The sequence below is a fragment of the Falco cherrug genome, chromosome 5 (assembly GCF_023634085.1).
Source record: "Falco cherrug isolate bFalChe1 chromosome 5, bFalChe1.pri, whole genome shotgun sequence".
Taxonomy (NCBI): domain Eukaryota; kingdom Metazoa; phylum Chordata; class Aves; order Falconiformes; family Falconidae; genus Falco; species Falco cherrug.
The window spans coordinates 61,471,628-61,485,826 of NC_073701.1; the positions used below are offsets into that span (position 1 = coordinate 61,471,628).

The 14,199-nt window shown below is 44.7% G+C and overlaps 1 protein-coding gene across 2 annotated transcripts in view; it reads right to left on the reverse strand.

The window, feature by feature from the left end:
* Positions 1–11,925, reverse strand: part of PAWR (pro-apoptotic WT1 regulator) — an 84,617-nt gene extending 72,692 nt beyond the window's left edge. The window contains exons 1-2 of one of the 2 annotated variants that reach the window (XM_055712125.1): positions 11,772–11,925; positions 10,743–11,402 (exon numbers count right to left, since the gene is read on the reverse strand). In XM_055712125.1, the coding sequence (XP_055568100.1) occupies positions 10,743–11,246 (504 nt within the window). In that variant the 5' untranslated portion in view covers positions 11,247–11,402; positions 11,772–11,925. Of the gene's footprint in view, positions 1–10,742; positions 11,403–11,608; positions 11,630–11,771 lie in introns of those variants that run through there. The other variant, XM_055712126.1, reaches the window with a different exon arrangement.
* Between the last annotated feature and the right edge of the window lie 2,274 nt (positions 11,926–14,199).

Below are 14,199 nucleotides of genomic sequence, written 5' to 3' on the forward strand. Positions count from 1 at the left end.
AAATGCCTCTTAACCATTATGACAGCCCTGCTCTAGAGTAAGTAGTGAATAGGGATTGTGACTTGAGGCTGACAAGATACCACGTTGGATTTTTAGAGGGAAGAGGAGGAAATAATCATAAAAAGATGGCTCACCATATACAAGGGTTCTTAGAAATGTGGACCTCACTTCCCAATGATTTTTTGTATGCTAACAGTTCACACAGGTTCAAGGGGAGACTGAACAAGTACTTGGCAGATAAATTAATTTTTATTTCTATCTAGTTAGTACAGTCATCTGATGCTGCAAGTCTTCAAAATGAAAATTGCCAAGAAGCTAGAAAATTGATTCACAAGAAATAACCCGGTAAGATTTCTACATTCTTTATCTTTACTATGTGTCTGTTTACAGCCATTGTAGGAGCAGGACACTACGCTAGGTGGATCCTTAGTCAGACCCACTATAATCAATCTTATTTTCTTACAGTGTACAAAGAAGAAAAATTAAGCTAGAGCTTTACAAAGCAATTAAATGCACCTTATTTGCACACAGTGGGAAGAGACTGGTCCACATGACCACAGGTTTCAATTGAAATCCCACGTTTCTACAAACGCTAAACTGCATATTGCATGGAAAATAATTCATAAAATACCAGTAACTATATCAGACAAGTAGGACACGCACAGGTTCCTATGACTCCTCAAAAGAATTAGCAAGTTCAGAAGTGCTGAAAGGAAGAACAGTGAAAGACAGGAAATCCCAGTTGCTGCTTGCTTGGCTTCTGCCTACGTCACTGATGTATTTGTCCTGGACACCATATATGCAGACAAACAACAGTTATGCCAACACACTTTTTCTACATCTGAGTAGTGCTGTATGCATTCTGCCCAGCTATCCTGCCTCTGTGCCTCAAATGTCATTACAGCATCTCTTATTTCTGCTGAGTAAAGCATGCCTAGGTTGTTACTCTGCCAAAAAATAAAAACATTCTTTTTCCAGTTGCCCCAGTCAGCCACTCAGAATAGTGCTAGGCTCTTTGCAACAGTGCATGACAGGAGACAATGGACATATATTTAAAGGAGAGAGGTTCTGACCAAAAGAAGGGGAAACACTTCCATTGTAAGGACAGTCAAGCACTGGAAGGGTTGCCCAAAGAGGCTGTGCCATCTTCATCCTTGGGGGTTTTCAAGACCTCACTGGATAAAGTCTTAAGCAACCAGGTTGGATTAAAGACATCCTGAGGTTCCTTCCAACCCTAATTACAGCCAGATTCAATGTCTACACGCAGAAAGCACTCAGTGCTGCCCCAGACTGTGCTTCTACAAGTCTCTCACCCACCAAAAAGTCTCTTAGAGGTTCAAAAAGTTACCTACATAGGCTTCCAATCAAGAAAATTAATGCCATCTCATTGTTGATGAAGTACTGCATAACACACTGTGCAAAACCCATGTCTAGCACATATTTTTGTTTTGTATTTTTGTTTGAACATATGTGAGAGTTGAGAGTTAAGTAAAATTTGCAGCTGACATGGTGTTCTGTTTCTCTGATGGTTTTTTGTTTGTTTGGTATGTTAAGTTTTGGGATTTTTAAGCTTACCTTCACTCAGGGTTACATTCTCCTATTAGGCACCAAAACTGGCTACATCCAAGATGACATGTAACTATTATATGGTAAAACTATACAATAGAGTTGAATATGACATTTGCAGGCCTGGAGTAGGTGGAGACTTAAATGTTCCATCCAGTCCTTCCTTGCAACATGCAAGCAGATTGAATACAGTAAAATCCTGAAATAAAATAAAACCCACAACCCTGATGTTTTAATTTCCCATGACCTTGTGAAGCACAGGAAATAGTCATCCACCTACAGTCCTCCAATTGGAAAGTCTTTAAATACACAACTCCAGCTTAAAAAAAAAAAAAAGTAGCAGAGAAAATCATACATGAGTTTGCATATATGTAATGAAAGCAAACCAAATAAAGGCTTTTTTATTAAATCTGTACAAACTTGTGTGGAACTGAACGCTTACCTGTGACCTTTCCAAAACTCCCCTGTACACTTTGAGTTACACAAGGATTTAGAAAACAATTATGCTCCAGAGATGCAATGAAGTAAGCAGCATGAAAAGTTTGTGCCAATAAATATTTTGCATATCAATTTATATTATCATACTTCATTTAGAGTTGAGGTGGGATTTGTTTTAACCTTTCCTTGTGAAAAAGCAACATATTTTCCACCAGTTCTTACTGGGATATATAGAAACTACATTTTTGATACAGGATTTTTTGTTGTTGTTGTTCTATTACCTTTAAAGTGGCAGAGAAAGATCTGCCTAAACTCAGTTGCCATCAGAGATGCACGAGTACTCAAGCTGCATAAAGAAAAACTGAAATAGGGTAAGATACAGTCATGATTTGAATGGATTTAAGGAGAATGTTTTTTTCCTTCTTTCACATAGGAAGTGGAGATTATTTGTTCTGGGAGGTTTTGTGGTCTGGGGTTTTTTTAGCAGCTTGGTTCTTTTGGAAGTAACACATTGGGATATAGGACAATCAAAGCACAAACAGGCTGCTGGAAAGTTATAATGCAAGCCTGGAGACACCATAAAATAATTCAGAAGGTATCTGGTGGTTTATGAATGACTGCAGAAATTAATCCCTTCATGGTTTTTTCTCTGCTGTATCCTCAATGAAACTCAATGGAGAAGCACTGTGGTTTTTTACAATTTTTTAAATTAAGAATTTATAAAAGTAATTCTCACAAATAAGAAGTTATAATAAAGATAAATAAATCACACACTTTTTAATAAAAATGCCCTCCTCTCCCTTTTTTGAGGGACTGTTCTTCAGCCTATTGAACCTACAGTAGAAAAATAAAAAATTAATTATAGAGTAATTTACTTTTAGCTTTGGAAATTAAGAACTAGGATCAACACAGTTTCAATGTAAATAGTCAAACCAAAGTCAAAATGAGGAAGTCTAAAATGGACAGGCTATAATTTGCTCCTTCTAGTACAGAAACCAACACAAAAGTCTAATTTTATCTTACAATATATTATGAATTTCATCTTTCATTCCAATCATCTTCCTGATATGTTAAATAAATGAGTCTCAGTAATTAGTTCTGAATATTCGGGTTTGGGATAAATCAGGATCCCCAAAGTCATGAAGGCATTTTGAAAACATGACAATTCCAAACGTTGAGGTTTTAGAAGCAGCAGCTTTGGAGTGCTTCTCCATTTTATCCTTTCATTTTTTTCAGCCTTTGGGGTTTACTCATGAAGTCATTATTTCCTCCTCAGCTATGAATATTAGAACTTACTTTTGAAAACACTATTACAAATACCCAAGACTGCTATTTAATCCCATTACCTTCAGAAGATAGTTCTAAATAAGTGTTACAAGAGATGAGACAGCAAAGGCTGGTTCAACTGGAAAATTAAGCCAAGGCACCAACTCGTTCATGATTCAGGGTAGTTTCATTAAAATATTATAAAGTTTTGGGGGTTTATAATATGTTTTAAGTGTTAAATAGTTAAATATCAAAATACCACAAGTTTTCAACAGAAAATCTATTTTAGTATTACTCCAAAGTATTCATCTACCTCTGACAATACAACAACAATGGACTGACTTCTTGCGTCTTTCAAACTACTTATTCTTTTGTCCTGCTGCCTTGGAAAAAGCAATTCTCCAGCACTTTCACTACCAAAAAGAAACCAGAAAACCCTAAAGAATATCTCTCACACAGACGATTTTAACAATTCAGCTATATTAGTGTACACAGCTTCTTATATTAGGATTTTCTGCACCAGCAGCAATGCCAGAAACTTTTGACGTTTCCTTCAAAAATGAAGAAGGGCCTTTGACTTGGTCTCCCTGTAGCACCCTTAAAACCAAACTGGTTAAATACGGCCCACAGAAGTGTACTATTAGGTTGTGGAATACTGGCTGCATCTTCAGGCTCAAAAGGTTGAAATCAATATTGTAAATTTCCACTGGCAGCCAGCCACGTAAGTGGCTTTGCTCAGGGGCTGATATTAGCGCCAATAATATGCAACACCTTTATTAACAACCTGAACAATGGGATGGAAGCTACTCCAAGTTTGTGGCTGACACCAAACCGGTAGGGACTGGTTAAGAGGCTGGAAGGCAGAGCTGCTATTTATACCAGCCTCAACAGGCTGAATATATTCAAAACTTCACTAGGCAAGACCCTAAGCAATCTGATCAAAACTGGTCCCACTTTGAGCAGGAGATTGGACCAGATAACTTTTTCAGAGATCCCTTTCAATCTGTGTTACTGTTATGATTCTGTGTCTATTACAATGTGACGTATTATACACCAATGCTGAAAAGTCTTTAGTAGCCAGCTTTAAACATGTGATAGGACCCAGGGCAGGTTGTCTTATGATGAAGCAATATTATTATTCATATTTAGAATGAGTTTAAATCTCTTGAAATTAAATTATTATTTTCACATTTATATGCCTGAACTGCTAGTTTTAAGTAGCCAAAGCAGCAGGTTTCTTTTTGATTTGTAGGAAACCATCAGCCTACCATTTAAGTGAAGCATTTTGAATTTGAGGATCAGACAAAGGCATTTTTATAAAACAACAACAATTAAATATTTTCAGAGAAATTACTTGTTACAGCAAAACTACATACAAATTTTGGGAAATAAATGACAGATAAGTCATTTTTAGCAATACTTAGCAGTGTGTTCACTTCAGTGAAATAAGTGGTCACACCAACACTTTCTTCCCTATGCTTTTCGGCGAGACTGAGGTCACCTCATTTCCACTGGAAAGACGCTTCAAATATTTATTTCAGTGTAAAAATAGACAAATGTACAGCTGACAGGCTGTTTCTACTCTTTACCCTACAATACATTTTCTTCCAGATTATCTAGTATTTTAAGTAGGCTTTAGGAACAAATAACAATGGGACAGACAGTGTCTCAGCCTTAAGTACTAGAGAAATAGCCTAGAAAGTACACAAAGAGATATTTATCTTCAGCCAACCAACACACATGTTTATTTGGGGTTACTGGCTACATGACAGACTGGCAAGAAAAGGCAGTAACTGGCAAGGCTGAACATTAACAAGCTTTAAACCACCAATTACAACCTAAACTAAATACCTTTCTACTTGCTGTAGAACTCAGTACTCAACAGAAGAGGAAATACTTTACTTACATTGCATTTATTTTCCACCTAGCAACTCTATCATTTCAGATGATTCACTCTCAAAAAAGAAGAGTGAAAAAAACCTATAAGGTAATGTTTTCCAATTATACCTAACTATTAAAAGATCATTTTAAAAACCAACTTTCCCAAAACTGCATTTAGAGATAAATGCAAAGTCAAAAGAATTAGAGGGGAAATTAATGGCTTCTGATACTTTTCCATCACTATCCTTCCCATTGCAGTAGGAACAAGTGCTGGAATTAAAAAGATCTAAGTATGTAAAAGAATAAGTTCTTTCTGGTAGAGTCCTGTGGATTCCAGCTGTAGGTACTGGTCTACAATCTGTTTCTCTACAAAAACAGCCTTATTAAATTCAGCAAGAACAAAGGGAACCATATCACGTCTTGAGGAGAAATTACACAACTTCCATGTATCTCTTTCTTTGGAAAACTACTGCACTGCCCAGCCTTATTCCAGAGCAACATTATCCTAGCACACAAGAGAGCCCAGGTTTGGAAGATGCACATGCAGTGGTTTAGAAGCTGCTACAAGGATTCCTGAATCGAAAACTTTCCAGACTTCTAATTTTTTTTATGTCATTTATTTGACCAAATAACTCCCCTTACCTAGCTAAGGTCAGGATACTAAAGCATACTCTTAAACACAAAAAAAAACCCCAAATAACAACAACAAAAAAGGAGGGGGGATATAAGCTTATTATGTGCTAAAAAAAGATGGAAAGAAAAGGAGAAAAGAATATACCCTTAGGACAGGTATTACCCAGAGGCTTGGTCAAAATCAGAATTCACAAAGGCATCAACAGCAAAACAGTGAATGTAAACACTCTCAATAAAATCCTTTTGTCAGAATCTGAAAAGGCTTGTATTGCTTCCATTACCCTGCTATATCTGAAGGAAGGACGGACCATAAATGGAACCATAATAAGACAAATGTGTTCACTAGACAAAGCAAGCAGGAGGATGGCCTAACATACCACAAATGGTCATCCAGGTCAAATAAACATGACTTTCAGACTTCCACCATACCATGCAGAGGCATTTGTGTTAAGGGTATCATGGTCAGAAATAGAGGCTTTTTTCCAGCACTTCGAACAAACACTGAAACTTCTTTTTCCCCAACATATGCAAAAAGCAGCAAGTTGTTTTAAAGGAATGCACAGAGATGTTAGGCAATGAAAACACCCATTAATATGAAGAGATGGCTAGAACTGCTCTTCCATTTAACTTGATCCTTAGGTAGGGCAGGACTAAGAAAGGTACTGCTGAAGGCAAAGTTCTGGTCAAGAGTCCAACAGCTAGTACAGGATTTAACCCCTCTCTCTAGATTCTAGCCATTCAGAGAAGGATTTCAATTCCTTTACAACATATCCAGTAACTGCTACGCTTGACACATTTGGCATTTAAACTTTCCTTAAGTTTTTCCAACTGGAACGCAGCAACTTTCTGCCAGTCTACACAACTCGGCATGCTGGACTACTCTAGTAGGTGGAACTCTCCTTCCCCACAAAGAGCTCATTGCTCCCTGCTTGCTTAGAATCTGTTGTTCAGTGTTGACACCAACCAAGCATCACATATTCAGTGCCTTCTCAAGAGGCAGGCAAGACACGTGGCAGGAAGCCAACCACATGGTTTCAAGAAGTCATACTCTTATTGTTGTTAATAAGATGACAAGAGACGAACACAGACTGGCTGAACATCTATGCTGATTCCACATTTGAATCATTTCTACCTCTTACTCTATTAGTACCTCTAGTATTTCCCACGAACAAGTCAGGAGATTGTTCTGTCTTGAATCTGGCAACTTCACATGCAAAACACACAGATCCGAGTTCTTTATACCTTTTTAAATCATTCATCACCCTGTTATTAACAGAAGAACACTTCTGAATTTAGATGACTTCCACCTGGTTAGGTGAAAATGTAAACTTTGTCTATAAGCACACATTAAATAAAACACAGCTATCTAACTGTCCTTCCTAGATGGGCCAAGACTGTGATTATATATACAGCTTTTTTAACAGGGTAACCACAAAAACAGTTCTTATTCTCCTGGTTGGGGGTCAGAAGGAAAAAAAAAAACCCAAATCCAAACCAAAATCAAACAACCTTACCCACACAGCTATGCCAGCAGAATCCTCCAGTGTAAACAGTTACAAAAGTAAAGCTGCACTTTCACCACTGCAGCTTGTTTTGCTTGGAGCAGGACAGAAGAATTACTATAACAAGGCAAAACACATAACTCCCATCCTATATGTGGGTCCTCAGAAAGCACTGTCACTGTAGCATAACAAGAACTCTTCAGTGTTTCTTGGATAGATACTAGCACAGCTGTAAAGTTTTTGTAACATTTTTCTCATTAACACCTGCCTCAAGTAAATACCCATAACATCAGAAGCACTTGCTAACATAGCTAAAAATGGTTACAAAGCTTAACAGTTCGAAAAGGAAGCTTGGGTGATAATTACACACAATTTAGTTGCCTTGCACAACCTGAACAACTGTTAGGAGGCAACCCAAATCCCACAGTACTTAATATTTAGAATGAAGTCAACTTTCAAGATTCAACAAGCTATCAAGAAACTACTTTACAAACACTAAAAAGGAAAAAAGCTGCAAGTATTTCAGATGCCATTTTCAAAAGTCACCATTACTTAGATAAGCACTAGTGATGAGAAGATAAAAAACAGTCTTTACTTCTATCACAATGGCCTCCAAATACACTGTTGCCACTTCTCCCAACTTGTCATCATCTCTTTTCACAGTACCCCTATGGTTTCTGTCCTCCTCTGACTTCAATGCAGGAATACATTTAAGACACAGAACTGTTTAGGATCTAGCTCTATTACCTTCCTATTGAAGAGAAATCAATCATTAACAAATAATGATCCGCTAACATTTTTCATGTCTATTCAAGGTAACTGAGACAACACAAAGTTTTACTTTCCTTATTCCACCACCTTTCATATCATTAAATTCTCCAGCTGCACCGCAGCTGGAATTACATCCTACTTTTTTAGGATAACACCTGTTTTTGTATTCCATTTTGGACAGAGAAGCTTCTAAGCACTACATATCTTCTGTGAGTGCATTTTGTCAACAGTTACCCATTTTGATTTCAGAGTATCAGAATCTCCTCTTATCGTTCTCCACTACTGGCATGCTGACTGTAAAAAGGAGATATTTAGCATAAAATGTCTACTCCATTCTAGAGAAAGACTATCCTCTTGAAAAACAAGACAATAAAACACACAGTAAAGCTCTAAAAGAACATCTCTTCACAAATTTCAGAACATACACCATGCATTACTACAAGTATTAAGTGGTTAAATTCAGCACATACTACTATGAAGCCACTATTGTATAACATGACAAAGCTACGCCTAGCATCTAATGAGAAAGACTGCAAGAAACCGGAGTGTCGTAGGTTATTCCAACAAGTCATCATGTACACTGCAGCTGCCTTTAGTCTGAGAACTTCAACTGACCATGTTGAATATTTTCTCATGAACAAATAGATAAACGCAAAACATTCCCTGGTAAGTAGCAACTCACATTTGACAGTGGAGACAGTTTTTGAAGCTGTCCACCACCAGGAATGATCTAGTGTTCCCTAGTTAAACAATTCTTAGGAATTCTTAGTGAAAAACTGGGAAGAGATAGCTTTGCATAAGTATGTGCCAGTCAAAAATTCAACACATATTACTACTAAGTTTCCCTAATAATACCTTATATGACAAGTATCTACATTTACTAAAATTTGACTATGAAAATGTGATAGAATATTTAATCACTAGTTACAGAAGTAATGAATACAAAGGTACAAGAAGTTTCCAGTAAGTGCCAACCCATGGTGACAGCTAGCAAAGTTATCAGGCCCTCAAAGATACAGGAACAGGCAAGAACTTGCTTCTCAATGCCTAAATGTTAACCTTAATAAATAAACCACCCTTAACAACGCAGCAAAAACTACAGTAACAAATTCACACATAAGATTCTAATGGCTGCTGCGCAAGGAATGTGTTTTCCTGGAAAGCAAATAATATTTTGAGCAATACTTAAACAAAACAAACAAAAACCCCAACCGCCACCAAACCCACTGAACCCCAAACCACACCACCCAAGAGCTACTGAAGGAACACTGGTTTAGAAAACTAGTTCAAAGAACTAGGACGCTAGTCTCAAAGAACAAAAAGAAATCCACCACCCAAAACCAACCAAACAAAAAAGACGATAACTGGTGATGGGGCATACAGCAGAGACCCCTAAAATACTATGTTGTACAATGCTTGCTGCAATGCGCAAAAAAACACTATGAAGTGGGCTGTGACTAGTTTACTTAGGAAAGTAAAGACACAGCATTTTAACAGCTCCTAAAGAAGCACAGGGGGCAGGCTTTCAGGGGACTTTGTATACAACAAACTAGCCACAGCCTAGGAAGCTTGCACGCTCTGAATCCAAAAAATTAAAGAACTCGCACTCCTCACTGTCCAAAGCAAGAATATTAAAGACCTATGCCAAAACACTTCACCTCAAACTAAAGACTATGCAAGTTATTATTCACAAAACCCACAATTATAAAGATTTCTACTGTTCCTAAAACTCATTCCTCACCTTGCAACACCTTCTCACATGAAAGCGCCTGCTGTGAAAATGCCTAGGATTAGTGTCTTCAGGTATGAAGAACATTACTTCATCTTCTGTTGCTTTAGAAACAAAGACCTTATCTTCCAGTGTTATTTTAATGATCTAGAATGTTAACCATAACCAATTTTTTCTACAGCAATGACGGTCATCGTTATTAGTGCAAAATTGTAGACTAAAACCAGGCTGTGTTCAAAGTTTCCTGTGGCCTTTCTTCTTAACTGCAAAAAAACGCTAAAAACTTAGTTATCATTCTTTTGAATTCCTCTAGGAGTATGATAAATCAATGCCAGATTTTTATACTAGTAGCAAACCACAGAGGACAGTGGTGTTGGCTGATAAAAATATCTTCCTCTGCCTGCAAAAAAATGCTCTTCAAACCACCACATTTTTTCCAGAGCAGGAAATTCCTTTGGGTTCCAAACCGAGTAATATTTACACCTGAACATCTATTCAGAGCTGATAAATCAGTTTGCTTTCATTGCTATTGTTTTGACGATACTTTTAACAGGCACGTGTCTCGGTCTGATCCTCCAAGAGCCCTAGAACTTAACCTCTGCCAAGGCGAAGACATAAAAAATAAAAAAAAGTCACAGGTCGTGACAGGTCTAATTTAGTCAGCATAAACGGCACCTCCTCTGCGGGGATGCCGCACCGTACCGACCGCCGCACGCCCCTCCGACGGCTTTTCCACGCGGCGCAGGCGGCCGGCTTCACGGCCGCGGCCGGCCCGCCAGCAGCCCCGGCAGGGCCGAGGGGCGCCCCGCAGCGCAGCACGGTGCGCCGCGCCGCCGCCCCCCCGCCCGCCCCGGGCGCCCCCAGCCCCGCGGACGCGCCCCGGCCGGCAGCGCTCCCGGCGCCCCAGCGGCGGCTCAGGTGCGGCGGCGGCCGCGCCCCCCCCGCCGCGGGCTCACCTCGGCGGCCGGGATGTTCACCACACCTGTCGACCTCCGCTTCTCCCTCAGCTTCCTCTTCTCGATCTGCCCCTTCCCCTTCCTGGCGCTGGGCCCCGAGCTCTTTCCCTTGGCGGCCAGCTTCTCCTCGCCTTCGGGGGAGCCCGGCGCGGCGGCGGGAGGCGGCTTGGCGGCAGGCTCGGCCGCCCGGACCCCGGCGAGGGCCGGCGGCGGCTCCTTGGCGGGGCCGGACCGGGCCAAGGCGGCGCTGGCGAGGCTGACGCAGTTGACGGCCCCGCCGGCGGGGGGCGCCGCGCGGTCGGGCGGGGCGGGCGGGCCGCCGGGCAGCAGGTTGTTGTTCAGCTCGGCGGAGGAGGCGCCCCCCGCCGGCCTGGCCTCCCCGCCGGCGGCGGCCCCCGGGGCCGGCGGCGCCTGCTTCGCCCGCATCTTCTCCCGCTTTGCTTTCCACTCCTCCAGAAAGTCCGTGGTGCTGCCCCCGGCGCTGCGGTAGCCGCCAGTCGCCATGTTCCCAGCGGGCTGGACGGCGAGAGCGCCCCCCACCAGCACCTCAGCCGCCGCCCGCCCTGAGGCGGCTCTGCTGCCGCCCGGAGAGGAGAGGTCCCGGCGGGGCGGGCGGGAGAGACGGGGGCGGGGAGAGAGACGCGGAGAAGCACAAACACCCTGGAGAGAAACAAAAGGGGAGATGTGAACCGTCCCGCAGCGCTGCCCGTCCTCGTCCCGCCGCCCCGCCAACTCTCCAGCGAGCTCCCCGGCGCCCGGGGACGGGTCTCCATCACCGCCCGCCCTCGCCCGCCGGGCTCCCGCGACTCGGACCGCGGCGCCCGACCCTGGCCGCAGCACCCGGCGCCCGCCGGGGCTCCCCTCACCCCTCGGCGCGGGGCCGCCCGGAGCTGCCCGCCTCCCCCGCTCGCCGCCGCCCCGGCGCTCGCCCGCCCGCCCGCCCGCCGCAGCCGCGACCGCGACGACCGCAAAGCGCCGTCGCTCGCCGCCGGGGCCGCAGCGTGTGCCATCCCCCCGACGCCCGCTTGCCTGCCGGGGGACCGTGTTCCCGCGCGGGGCGGGGCGGGGCGGAGGCGGCCGCCGCTCACCTCCCGCCCGGCGGGGCCGCGCTCGGGCGCTCCCCAGCGCCGGCGGCACCAGGTGAGCGGCACCGCCTCCCGCCCTCCCGGAAGGAGCGGCGCGGCCCCGGGGCTTCCCGAGCTCCCTCCCCTTTCCCCACAGCAGCGCGGACGGAGCCGAAGCCAAGGCGGAAACTGCCGAGATGGCCTCAACAATGGGGTGAGGGCGGGGAGGCCCCGCCCGGACCGGTGCGCTGATCGCCGCGGCCTGACCGCGCTGGGTGCCGCCCCGTCGCGGGGCCCCGCCACCTGCCCCGGGCAGCCCCGGCACGGGCGGGGACACGGGCCCCGCGGCTCCCGACGGGCGGCAACTCTGGCGGGGGAGGGGCGTGGGGCGCCACGGCCCCGTGAGGAGCGGAGCCGAGCGGGATGCCGCCGCTGCCCGGCCGCCCGCCTCAGGCCGCGCTCCCGCCTCACGGGCGGCTTCGGCGGGCGGGGGCTGCCAGAGCCCAGCCGCCAGGGGCCGGAGGCGGCGGTCTGGTGTCCCGCGGCCACGGGGTGCTCTGCCGAGCGCGCCCCGCACCTGCCGGCAAGCCCCCGGTGAGGGGCTGCGGGGCCCGCCTGCCCTACCGGCGTGGGGCCGCCTGGGCGCGGGGCAGGTGCGGGCCGGCCCTCGGGCGTGCGGCCTCCCGGCACCGCCGGCGGCTGCCACCCGCGAGCGAGGTGAGCGGCCGCGTGTCCAGCCCGGCTGGGGCAGCCCGTGGCTGCGGCTGTCGTTAGGGAGACGCTGCGCTGGAGGCAGAAGCGCCGGTTTGGCCTGAAAACGCGGTGACTGCCGCTGCTGTCGCTTCGGCCTTTAATGGGGTCGGTGCACCGTGGGACGCGCCGGCAGTTGATTGCTCCCGCAGCACAACCACGGCCTCTGGTCCGCTCCTCCCCGGCGGGCTGCCCGCAGTCAGGCAGCGGAGCCTGCTCCCGCCGGCGCAGGCTTGGGGATGAGCCTGTGCCACCGTGGTGTTGGAAGCAACGAGGATGGCAAGGGGTTTCCTCCACCAGTCACGCTGCAAGGGCTTGAAAGACATCTCATTTATAAATAAAACAGCCGTCGGTGAGGAAACCAAACTGGGCTAAATATTAGGAAAAACGAACTGGCAGGGAATGTGATGGGAGTATGTACTATACGTTAAACAGTTTGCTTAGGTGATCAAGTGGCTAAACTTGCGCAGAAGCAGTTTTTTTGGTTTGGCTGAATTCACTGTGTCTTAATAGCACCCTGCAAATGGTTCGCGGGATTTTTGGAAATCACTGCTTTCGGTAGATTTCTGTCTTGCATAATCCCGCTTTATAAACGGTATGCTGAGGGAAATGGAGGAGTGCGTTAGTGCTACCTTTCCAGCTGGCTCAGGGCAAGATACAGGCTTAGGTTAGAGTCGGAGGAAATCCATATAGACTTGGCTTACATGGCTGGGAGCACATTCTCACCTTTTCATCTTTTTTCTCTCTTTCAGTTTCAGTCCTGAATTTGTCCACCTGGTTAATAAAGTGTTTAGGACTTCAGAATATAAACTTTGCAGAAGCTTTTGGATTCTTTTTACAGAAAAAAAAATGCTACAAATATAGATAAAATATATTAGCAAAATGGGGCTCCAGATATCTGGCACTAGGCTCTCTGCACCCCTCGGTATAGAAAACAGGCTTAGTCCATGTATCCGCTTTCACCTTTAGTAGGTCTCTACCCCGTTCTCTTCCATAGCAGTGGGCACAGTGTCACCCTACCAATCTTCTCTGTCATTCTGGTGATTTCATTTACTTGGACTTGACTCATACCTGATTTCTGCTGTGGTTTGGGTGTAGGGTTTTTTGGGTACAGTATTTTGTTTTGAAGGGGTGTTTAAATTTTGTATATAGAGAAGTTAAGGTATCAGGGTCCTCAGTACAGGTGAAAGATCTTATCTTCCGGTCTAAGGGAAAATCCCAAAGCAAAACAGGCTAGTTGTTGTGCGTTATGCTGGAAAGCTGTAAATAGGCAGAAAAGTAGATGGTGAAAACGTAGTTCTGTACTAGCTCTACTCTTTAATACTCAGCAATGCAAAACTACTAAAGTTGTTTATATTTCTATTTGCAGATCAAGTGCTAAACAAAAAGTTAACTTTATAAAAGTTTTGACTAAGCACTTTCCTGAAAAATTTACCTGCACTCTTAAGAGGTTTCAAGTCAGAATACTACTTGATTGTATTTTTAGAAAACAGTTTAGAAAAAGGATCCTTCATGTGAATTCTTGGCTTTCCCATTCTGTCATTTCTTCCCTTTTACACAATGAAGAGCTTTTCTTGAGAGAATCATGTAACTGTGACAATACGAGTATTTCACTCCTCACTGTTACACCCCATGAGCAGCAC